Source organism: Echiichthys vipera, assembly GCF_963691815.1.
Source record: "Echiichthys vipera genome assembly, chromosome: 8".
NCBI classification, from domain to species: Eukaryota; Metazoa; Chordata; class Actinopteri; order Perciformes; family Trachinidae; genus Echiichthys; species Echiichthys vipera.
The window spans coordinates 24,175,146-24,186,838 of record NC_139833.1 but is presented as its reverse complement, the minus strand read 5'-3'; the positions used below and the strand labels follow the sequence as shown (position 1 = coordinate 24,186,838).

Here is an 11,693-nt window from a genome sequence, read left to right as displayed (position 1 = left end):
ATGCTGGACCTCCCAAAATAAAGGACCAGCTCCTTCGTCTTGGAGGTGTTGAGCTGTAGGTGGTTAGTGTGGCACCAGAGAGCAAAGTTCCCCACCAGACTCCGATACTCTTCCGCTCTGTCACCCCTGATACATCCCACTATGGCTGTGTCATCGCATACTTCTGTATGTGACACAGCTCCGAGTTGCAGCAGAAATCTGTGGTGTACAGGGTGAAGAGAAGAGTGGCCAGCACTGTGCCCTGTCAGTGCTGCTGACCACAGTGTCAGATGTGGTGTCCTTCAGCCTGACGTACTGTGTCAGTGAGGTAGTCTCTGACCAAGTCCACCAGATAGGGGTACACTCCCATCCTGTTCAGTTTGTCCTGAAGTATAGGGGGCTGGATGGTGTCAAAGGTACTGGAGAAGTCCAAGAAGAGAATCCTCGCTGTGCCGCTTCCCTTATCCAGATGGGAGTGGACTCAAACTGCAAACTGCAGGCGGTCCTGGGCGTGTTGTACCTGGGGTGTGAGGAGGCTGAGGAAAAGCAGCTCCAACTTCTTCAGGTGTGAAGTGAGTGCCACCGGTCGGGAGTCATTCAGCTCGCTGGGCCTGATATCAAATCCAATCAAATCAAATATCAAATATCCAATTCCAGGCCCAGTTCATTTTTTGTTTTTTTTGTATTTTTTGTTTATAAAATTATTTGAAGCATGTATTTGTGCATTGTTTTTTTACTCCAAAAATGATAAATAAAAAGTTAAAGTCTCAAGTTTTTAGGCTAAACTATTGTTATTAAATCCATTAAAAACACAAATGGGCAGACGAGAGTTTTAAAGTTGTATTTTTTTTTTTTTTTACTAATTTTGGAGTATGGGATGAACCCAGAGCACCTGGAGGAAACCCATGCTTTATTTTAATTCCAATTATATTTTGCTGCATATATTTGGAGTACTGCAGTAATCTTGATCACCCAGAGTGTTTTAACCTGTCAATCATTTCCACCATGTCACGGTGGAAGACATGGGATGGAGGGATTGGTTAAGGTTGTTACACCTTTCTCTTCTTTCTCTCCTGTTCATATGCTCTCTCTCTCCTTTCCTGTTTCAGTCCCTTTTCTGCCTCTTTCTTTGCCTTCTCCTCCTTTTTCATCTTCACCTTCACTTGGTTCGTTTTTTGGGTGAGCTCCGGGAGGCTGAGCTGACGTACCTGGAGGTCAGCATTTTGCTCTGTCAGGAGTTTTATCTGTTCGCTCACTTTTTTACAACACTCATCCTCCATCTTCCTGCTCTGTCTCTGCAGCTCCTGCGCTCTCTCATAGCTCTCCTCCTTTGCAGCCAGCTTGCACCTCATTTGATCTTCCAGAGCTGCAAGTTTTATTTTCCACTCTGCCCCGCTCTGAATGATCTCACTCTCTTTGACTTGCAGCTTGACCTCTCACTTCAAATCCTTTGCTTCGAGAGCCTTCTTCTCAACTGTTATTTTGTTGATCAGATCATCCTTTTCTAGGACGACCTTGCTCAACTTGTCCTTGAAGTCCTTTTAGCAGAGTTTTGAGCTCTCTCAAGCTCTCCTTTGCAACCAGCTCACACTTTAGCTGATCTTCCAGAGCCTCAAGTTCTATTTTATCCCTGCTGACCACCAGAGGCGCTGTTTAAAGCACTGAATTATCCCTGACGCTGGTTGCCCTGTGACCATGTCGGTCCCAACTACATTTGGTTCAATGGCAATTTTAGGGGGTGGCCGGATATCTCATTGGCCACCCTAGTGGCTACCCCAGAGCTGCTTAATCAATAATGACATCTAATCTGCTGATACAGGACCAGTTTGTAATTTCCAACTACTGTTATGGTAATGGTAGGACAGTGGCAGTAATAACTGATCTCTGGTCAGCAAATGTCTCGAAAACGGCATACATGTGCACACCACCGCTGGCATCCTTGGACCTGTTGCTGACATCCTAAGGACTCAGGACACCAGTCATAACAGCAATGATAAGATAACATGTATCCTTTAAGAGTTATGGTAATTTAATGTTTAAGTGATGTTGACCTGTCTGGTGAGTGTGTGAAAACTTAATTTAGCACTTAGAAGCAGTTCAAATTAGACAAACACTTTACCAGAAACCAACCAACAATTATCATTAGCTTTGCTGTCAGCCAACTACAGTTATTCTCCTGCGGCTCACTCTAAAAGGAAGTTGACATGCAGACAGGCTTCACATTATCTCAAACACAACATGTCTACTTCACTGACCTGAAGAAAATCTCAACGTTTCACTCCGAACAGTGACTCTCTAAACATTTGAACATTAACATGAACAGTTACCACAGTCCGTTAGAATATTTAAACAGAGACACCTGTAACAACAAAGAAACACCTTATTTGCACATTATGACTGTATGATTAGATAAAAGCAGCTGTAGACGTGTATAAACTGGGTGATACAGCTTTAACAGGCTGTGAACGCTCCTGTAGATGATGTATCAAGGCTAAATGATAAGTGATGAGTGATTAGGGCTTTACTCAACTAGAAACTGATCAAATGTATAACCTATCCTGAACATAACTACTGATTAAAAATGTTATGTTAAAATGTAAATAATCAAGGCTTCTTGATGACTGTGTAAGGTTAAAGTAGAATAGAAAAGAGTGAATAATATGGTAACTGCATGTTAGTGCTGTTCTAGGTTGTATCAACCAGGTCCACCTACATTACAATGGATGCTAACATGATTTTTTTTCAATTATTAATCATCTCTGCATTAGTTTATAACACATATCACATGCCATTCGTTCAGGTTCACTTTGCCATGGCCACCCCATTCTGGCTCTGTGTCCCACCTTGGCCATCCCAGTCAAAATGTCCTGGAAATGCCAGTTCTCCAAGGATTACGACGGCACCAGCATGGTATGATAGTATTTTACTCCACCTCTCCGGTAGTCAGGCATGTGATTGAATTTCATTGTAACCCATATCTGTTAAAGCTAACTGTTGTTTGTAGCTTGTTATCTTTGCTGGTGAAGACAGCATGCACACTTCTTTTTCCCAGAATTAAGTTGTTTACTTTTCATTGAGTTAGTTTAAGGCTGCGTTTTGCTGATACTAACCTTTTACAGAGGTTTTTCAACCCTGACAGTGAAGGCAGCGTCTGTGCTCCCTGCTCCTGGTATTAAGTTGTTTATTTTACTCCAAGTTAGTGGCTGTTAAGCTGAAGCCAACGTTGTACAGCAATTACAACCCTGACGGTGCTGGTGCCGACGCCGGTGCCGGTGACGGCAGTGTCTTTGCTCCCCTCTCCCGGTTTTAAGTTCATTGCTTTATTCTACATCTCTTTAAGAAACATCACCTGGATGCCCTGGGACGCATCATCAGTGCTGTTTCCTGGGGTCGTAGGGTGTTTCACCCTCGCCCAGGCGACCCTGTCGGGGGGGATCAAGTCCCAGCCTGTGTCCCAGTAGCAACCCACGGATCAGCCCTCTTAATCCACAGCCACCTTGTGGCTTTCTCTGCAGCTTCGATAGCAGATTGAATGTCCCTCTTCTTGGCCGCCCCTGTAATGCCCAGTCGACCGAATACTTTGCAGAGCGAGCGTCCTGCAAAGCCTCTGCAGCCAACTTCTACCGGCTCATAGACTGTCCTCCAGCCCCTGCCTCTGCACACCTCCACCAGTTCCTGGTACTTCTCATGCTTCCTTTCGTTGGCTTCCTCAATCCGCTCTTCCCAGGGCACGGTTAGCACCAGCATGATCAGTTGTTTTATGGACCTCAGATGTTATAATCATGTCTGGTCGGAGGGATGCTGTTTTCCAAGGTCAACCTGCAGCACCCAATCAGGGGCTGTGTGGAGGAGGCCTGTTGTTGCCTATGGCCGAGTCTGTGGTCTCTCTCCGGCCTTGACGAAGGGGACTGTCTTAGGAGCTCGATGGTGTCTACTGGTGCTGATAGCTGAGGCTATACTCTCAGCCACTGCCTTGAGCACCTGGTCATGGCGCCAACGATAGCGACCATCAGCCAGGGCTTTTGGGCAGCAGCTAAGGAGATGTTCTAAGGAGCCTCTTCTGGAGCAAAGGGGACAAGAAGGTGTCTCACTCTTCCCCCAGGTATGAAGGTTTGCTGGGCTTGGGAGGGCATAATAGACTGCCTGCACCAGGAACCGGACGCGATGGAAGTCTGCCTGCATGATGTTCGACCAGGTGACTTTGCACTGCAACATGCTCTCCCACCTTGTCCATGCTCACTGCTGCCGGAGTCCCACTGCCCTGCTCACTCTCTCTTCTTCCAGGCCAGCTCGAACCTCTTCTTGGAGTAGTTGGTGTCTCTCCTTGCCCCGGGCCTTGCTGACCTGGGTCTTTGGAAAATAGCCCAAGCCTGCTCTTCCTGTTGCTTAGACATGACTCTGCCACCTCCACAGCCTTCTCTGCCTTCCATTTCTTTCCTGTCCTCACTTCAATCCCAGATGATGACACCTTGTGGTCCCTGGAGTCCCTGTATTGTAGGGTTTCTCTTGTGCCTGCCACCTTGAACTCCTCAGCGAGTCCACTGAAGGGCTACTCATCCTATACAAGGCAGCGCTGGTGAGACTACGGTGGAGGCCCAGCCACTTCCGAAGAAAGCCACCGATCTTCCTTTCAAGGGTTTCCACTGTTGTCATTGGGACTGAGTAGACAAGGAGAGGCCACAAGACTCGGGGCAGGATGGAGTGTTTGAGATCCAGGCTTTAAATCTAGCAGGCAAGCCCGACTTGTCCACCTTGGTGAGCCAAGCTCCAAGCGCTTCGCTCGACTTCTGGATGGCAGCAGTGTCTTTCAGGGTGGAGTCGAAAAGCTTACCCAAGCTCTTGACTGGCTGTTCAGCAATGGATGGGATTGCTATTCCTGAGATGGAAAAACGGAATTTGTCAATCACCTTCCCCTTCTTCAACACCATGGACCTTGACTTGGAGGGATTGAAACTCATCCTTGCCCATGTGACGAGTCTCTCCAGACCTTGCAAGATCCACCTGCTCCCTGGGACTGATGTTGTTGTGATGGTGAGCTCATCCATATACACTCTTATAGGGGGCTATCGAGCACCTGGCTTGGACAGGGGCCCCCTACATTCCACTTCAGCAGCCTTGACCCACATGTTCATCGCTAGGGCGAAGAGGATGACAGAGACTCAAGAAATATCTGCGTTCATGCAAAACCATTGAAACCGAGTCAGAGCGCTGTAGTACACATGCCAGGCCTGTATGTGGCACTGTAATTCTGCCACAGAAATACACCAACAACGGAGAAGAAGAGACACTCATGCTTTCGATTTTGTGTCAACACCCGCCCAACTCCACCTCTGATTGGAACATTGGATATCATTAACCTCCTTCTCCCAGGTCTATGTGAACCTGTTGTTCTCTTCTTTCCAGAAAGCAGAGACCAGGTTAAACTCCGCGCTCCATCAGAGTGAAAGTGTGTTTTTCTTTTCTTTTTCCACACTTTCTTTAAGAGAGTGGATCACGTTGTCTTTCTCCTTCTCCTCCATTTTCCTGTACTTCTGTAAATTCTTCATCATGGTTCCCTCTGACTATATAGCAGTCAAAATCTTCCTTTTCTTCTCATGTTTGTCTGCCAACTGTTTGACTTTTCAGCATCCAGTAGAACTTTTGTCATCTCCTCAATCTGAGTGATAGGAGATTCAGAGAGGGTTGTCGCCATGATAGTAGAACAAAGATATTTTTCGATGTACCGGAGTATTACACAGAAGTAATGCTGTACTTATGTAGTACTAGTAATTTAGTTTAGTTGAAAATACAATGTGAGATATCATAATATGAAGTTTAAAAAATACATTTATATTTAGTCTTGTGTGTTGATCAGAGTTGTGGTCTTCAGATTTAAAATTAGGCCGCAACATTCTTAAGTTTGGGAAGACCTGGTCCATACAATGTTTACCTACTTCTCAAACCTGGAGTAGTATTAAATCACTAACCCTAGGGCTTTTAAGCACTTTGCACTGATTAGTATGTTGTGAGGGGTTTGTGCCAGTGTTATTGCTGTCCATGCTCATTATATTACCTGGCATTTCCGGTGGATCATATTTAATACATATTTAATATCTTTGTTGGTAAGTGGCCAAACAAACAGAATTATCACATGTTAAAATCACTTTTTTGGGATGTCTTAACAAGACACAGAGAAGCACCTGCTTGTCTTTACAGCTTTCTGCATGCTGCATTGGAAGGTTTTTTGTTGTTAGTACAGCTCTGAGCCAAATAAATCATTATTGTGTATTGTACAAGTTGACAGGAGAATGAAAATACAGACACGTAGACATGGGCGCACAATAATATAAAGACAGTGGTGTGTGTTTGCAGCCCAGTCTGTAAAGTAGTTTAATTGCGTACAAGAAATAATGCCCTTATCTTAGAGGAGGTTTTGTGTTTGCATTCTGTTCCCGTGCCCCTTTTTCCACTGCAGTGAACTTGCATTGTCTGCCAACCCTTGTCTCTTTCACACACAGACATACACACACACACACACACACACACACAGAGCTGCAGTCAGAGGGCAGAGCAGTATTTCATGCATGGCTCACTGTGCTTATGTAAGAGCACTACTTAAACCTGGTTACATCACATAACAGGCAGCACTGTGTCAGTGGGTCACTGTGCCACACAATCACTGAACTTCATACACACTCTATGTTGGGCCCTCCACTGGGCATGTGTGCATGGAGCGTCTGTGTACAAGACATTCAGGCACACACTGGAGCGTCATTCGAGCATGTGTGCATGCACGTATTCATGTTGGTATGTTGGTAATGTCATCTGATTGTGAGATGCTGTGTGATTAAAAAAAAAAGATTAAATAATAGGCAAGATAAAATGGAAAATATGGCTGTTATGTTGCTCAGTTTAAGGAATCCAAAGATACCTTTTATTATGGAAAATATGCCATTGCTGCAGCTAAAGAGTGCCAGTAGGGGGGCCTCTCTGTTTCCAAATTTTACTCCTCTTGTATCCTCTTCTCACCCTTTACCCCAGCTCTGACTCCTCATACTCCCTCCCCAGCTCCGCCTTTCTGCCAGCAGAACAGCCCATCTCTGTCTCTCTTTTTCTCTCAGTTTCTAGTGCACACACATCCACACACACACACACACACACACACACACACACACACACACACACACACACACACACACACACACACACACACACACACACACACACACACACACACACACACACACACACACACACACCCCAGGGCTTGAACGAGGGCAGGACCAACCACTCCCACTGTTCTATAGTTCCATGAAAAACACAGAGGGAAAGAGACACAGACAGAAGAAAGGAAGAGAGAGAGGGAGGGAGGAGCATAGCTGCGCTGAAGCCGAGCCCCTCTATGCCTCAGCACGCAGAGTGGAGCAGACGGCAACAGCCACACAAACACACTCCACACACCACCACCACCACCGCCGCCGCCACCTCCACCACACACACAGTGACGGCTGCCAGGCGCAGTGGGAAGCAAGCCGTCAGGGAGAGAGCTTGAGAAGAAAGAGAGGGATCGCAGAGGGGAAGAGAAGAAAAGAGTTGGAGGAGGCACCTTGTGGATCAGAGGGGATTTTCCTCTGTGTGAGTGCGCGTCTGGATAGGACTATCTGCTTCTTCCTGAGCAAGAGGAGTTCTTACTGAGGCTTTTTTTTTCTTTTTGCTCATCCTCCACGCCGGGCTCCAGCAATATCTACCTATCTATCCCCAGAGCTTAACAAAAGAGGGAGGGAGTGAGAGAGAGTGAGAAGAAAGGCAGTCACAGCTTTAGCTCCAGACCACCCTCTCTCTCCTCCTCCTCCTCCTCCTCTCCTCCTCTTCTTTCTCTCTAGCTCCACATCCATGTGTGAGTTCATCGCTGATTTCACTGCCCTTTGAGGATAGAGCAGAGGACAGCGTGTGTTCTCCAGGATACAGCCGAGCTCCCAGTGGGATCAGGGTCTCGTCTGGTGTGAGAGAGAGAGGGAGCAAGCACAAGACAGGGATACACAGGAAGAGAGAAGGAGACGGAGAGAGACAAGAGTAAAAGACGCCGGAAAGCAAATTGAGGGGCATGTTCAGGGCAGCAGAGAAGAAGAGTGGATCTGATTTTTAGAGCGGAGAGCACAAGGAACCGGCACCCGGATCCCATCCATTCCTCCCTTCTCCTCCTTACCACCCGCTTCTTCTTTCCTCTCCTTTCACCCTCTCTCCGTCCTGATCTTCAGTTCCCCCTATTGTTTCTTGTGTTGCCTCTTGCTATCCTTTCATATCTTCCTTTCCTCACCTCCTTCTCCCCCAGCCCTCTTTTTTGCTGCCACTCCGGATTCTCCCTGGCTTTCTTTCCAGACCTGTCTCTTTTCGTGAGGTTACCTGTGAGCTCCCGGACAAGTAGACAAGTAGAAAATCCCAAGTACTATCCGTCCTCCTAACACTTCGTTCCTCCTTACACACACACACACACACACACACAAACACACACACACACACACACACACACACACACACACACACACACACACACACACACACACACACACGCACACACACAACAAGAACGTTCTCTCTGCATCCTCCACTTTTGGAAACAGTCATCTGAAGGATCCAGGCTAGCCCCTCGACGTGATTGCACCCCACCTGCGAGCTTCTATCTCCAGCCTCCAGAACCTTCAATTGGATTCAAGCTACATGGGAAAACGTTTGGAGCAGCAGCCAATGTACCCCCACTACACCTACTACTACCCCCACTATCTCCAGACCAAGGTAGGATGGTCAGCGAGGGTGACCTATTTTACCCTTCTTAACTCAAAGGGAATAAACGTTTTTGTGCGTTGCACATACACATAAGCTTTTCATTATATTGCAACCCTCCTTTCGACTTAATCTTCTCTATTTGCTGTGTCTCTGAATCTCCTTCCAATCACAACCAGATCCAGACAAAATTGAATTTCCCTATATTTAAAAATGTTTGATCTCCAAATAATTCTTAACTCAATTTTGTCGTGGTCTTTGATCAATGCAACATGACCTAAAAAGGGGTCTGACCACAGCATATCTAAAGACTAAGATTGTGTTTTACTAAGCCAGTAAAATACCAAAATGTACTCACTTTCGGACTTATGGGTAAACAGTTTTTAAAGACATCAAGATAGATTTTGAAATTGCCTCACAAGACAGCTTGCTAAATGGTACCATGACTCCTCTCCCCCACCTGTCTCTGAGCAGGGAGATATTCATGTCACTCAGCTGGGTTTTTCCTTTTCCATCCACACTGAGTGCTTGACCCCATCTTTCCCTCTCCGACCCCACCAGCTCCAAGTTCAAGTTTAGGGCATGAGGCCCACCCTTCCCTTAGCCATTTTTTTCTCTCCCACTTTGTCCCTCTCCCGCTCTGCCCCCCCCCCCCCACCTTCTTCCACCCCTCCCTTCATTGGCCATCCCATACCACCATGATACCATGTTGTAGATGTGATTGCTGAAACCTGATACATTCTCTGATTACCAAGAGTCCAGAAAACCGAGCTCTGTGTTTTTTTTCTGCGTTCTTACACTTTCAAAGCATGCATACAGAGATCCACACACACAAGATATTTCCCTCTCTGAGTCTTCTACCACCAAGAAGAGGAAAATGGATTGCTAAGGCCTGATCGATGGCTCCTGCATCGTATCGCCCAGCCCGCCATTCCCTTTGTCTGCTGTGATTCATTTGTTTTTCTTTTGTGTGATAGTAAGTGTGAGGAGTTGGCAGGTTTGCTGCAATATTTAGTAAATGTGAACATGTCAGTAGGCAAGAGAGATGGAGAGAGATGCAAAGATAAAAGTGTAGGCGTGGGATGCTATGAGAATAGAGACATCATGTTATTGGATGGACACAGTGTGGGAAGAACAGGTAAAAACAAAATGATTGTTGTTTAAAATACAGTAGGTTGAACCATGAACCAAAAACAGACTGCATGATACATTTGCAGGCCAATAGCATCACATCTAGTACGAATGTAAAGTCCTAAATAGTTATTTGAACCAACAACACATAGGTAGAATTATCTTAATCAAGTTTATTTTCCTAGATTCCAGTCAAAAGGATTTAATACTGTAAATCTTAATACTTTCCAATCTGATATTTACATTTTTCTTCTCACAAAATGATGAATATCTCTTGTAATTTCTTAAGTACTGCCCAAAAAGACTGAACACCCTAAAATAGCATAAATAAATGTGCAATGTTGAAAGAAGCTGTTAGAAGCTGCCTCCGTGCAAAACAAAAAGATTAAAGTGCGTGTTTGGCTTCTTTCGTTTTCTTATTTTAATAATTCCACATTGAGGACGTTTTTTTCACTGCTTTATACAGCCTGTGCCTCACCGCCAGATGAAAGTTGTACAGATGAAAGCTGGTGGAGACAAAGTATATTGAGATCTAATAAACAAGGCGGTTTAATGTTACAGATAATGATCAACCAAAACATCGGCTAAAATATCTACCAGATCAGCTCTGGACATCTCTAATTGTTGAATAGATTGCATTTTTGACGTAATTATAATGATGTTGTTGTCCACATTTAAAAAAAGTTTACATTTTTGATGAGAAAAACCTTTTTACTGATTCAGCTCAGTCAAGTACACACTCACTAAAATGTAGTACTTTATTGATTGGTTTAAACACATCCACTGTGGCAGCTTTTTGGCTTTAATTCACAAAATAAAATTAATATTTCCAATTTACTGCACGATACACGCAGATTGTGTTAGCAGCACCCCCACATTAGTGACTTATCTGCTGATCTAGGAGCGTCACACACTCACATCTGCGTGCTGTCTGATGTTTTTAAGAATGTGCTCAAGATGAGAAAACAAGCTGGAAACTGTTTGTTAATGCACACCTGTGATTTGGTTGTAATAAACAACATCACCAATGATGAGCACACCTTTTTGTTTGCTAATCTGGAAGAGTTAATGCATGTCTGCTGCTGGATAATATAAACTGTTGTTTCTAAATTTCTTTTTAATCAAAGAAACTCCAAGCATCTATATGGTAATTGTCTCTTGGCAAAAGTGTTCTTTAGTTTAATATGTTTTCCCTGAACAGAATTAAAATGACACCTTCTTGATAAATTGTGTTTTTTGCTTGAAAGAACTTGGCAGCATTTTACCATTCATTTTGTGATTGCATTAATACTGCATATTCACACTTGCAAAAGATGATTGTGATTGCATCAGATTTATAATGAACTTAAAATGGAATCATATTTAATTGTCTAGCAATAACAAAGAAGCAGCATTTCTAATCAGCTCTGTCAGTGATTTCAGAAGCATCCAATAGAATTCCCTGTGTCATTTCTAGGGTTCTTACATGAAATTCTTTCTGTGTGCACACGCACGTTAGATTAACTTCAACATTGGATGCGCGTCTGTCACACCGTTTTATGTGTGCAGATGTCACCATGTCACACTGCTGTCTCTTGTTCTATGATTTATCTTATCAGTTCAAGGTCATGTAATTTCTCCCAAGTATCTGCAACAGGCATCCAAGACCATCCCTTCAATCCTTGCACTCTCTCCCACTCTCCCACCAGCCCACCCTCCCTCTGCTGTCAAGGTCAAATCAAATTGGATCCTCCCCTCCCCAGTGTTCCCTCTCGTGTGTGTGTGTGTGTGTGTGTGTGTGTGTGTGTGTGTGTGTGTGTGTGTGTGTGTGTGTGTGTGTGTGT

At 44.8% G+C, this 11,693-nt stretch overlaps 1 protein-coding gene across 1 annotated transcript in view; it reads left to right on the top strand.

Moving 5' to 3' along the window:
* Window positions 1-7,444: 7,444 nt before the first annotated feature.
* LOC310950462 (RNA-binding motif, single-stranded-interacting protein 3-like) overlaps window positions 7,445-11,693 on the top strand; it is a 131,562-nt gene continuing 127,313 nt past the window's right edge. Inside the window, exon 1 of the mRNA XM_083918287.1 lies at window positions 7,445-8,751. Within this exon, the coding sequence (XP_083774413.1) occupies window positions 8,677-8,751 (75 nt within the window). The 5' untranslated portion in view covers window positions 7,445-8,676. The remainder of the gene's footprint in view (window positions 8,752-11,693) is intronic.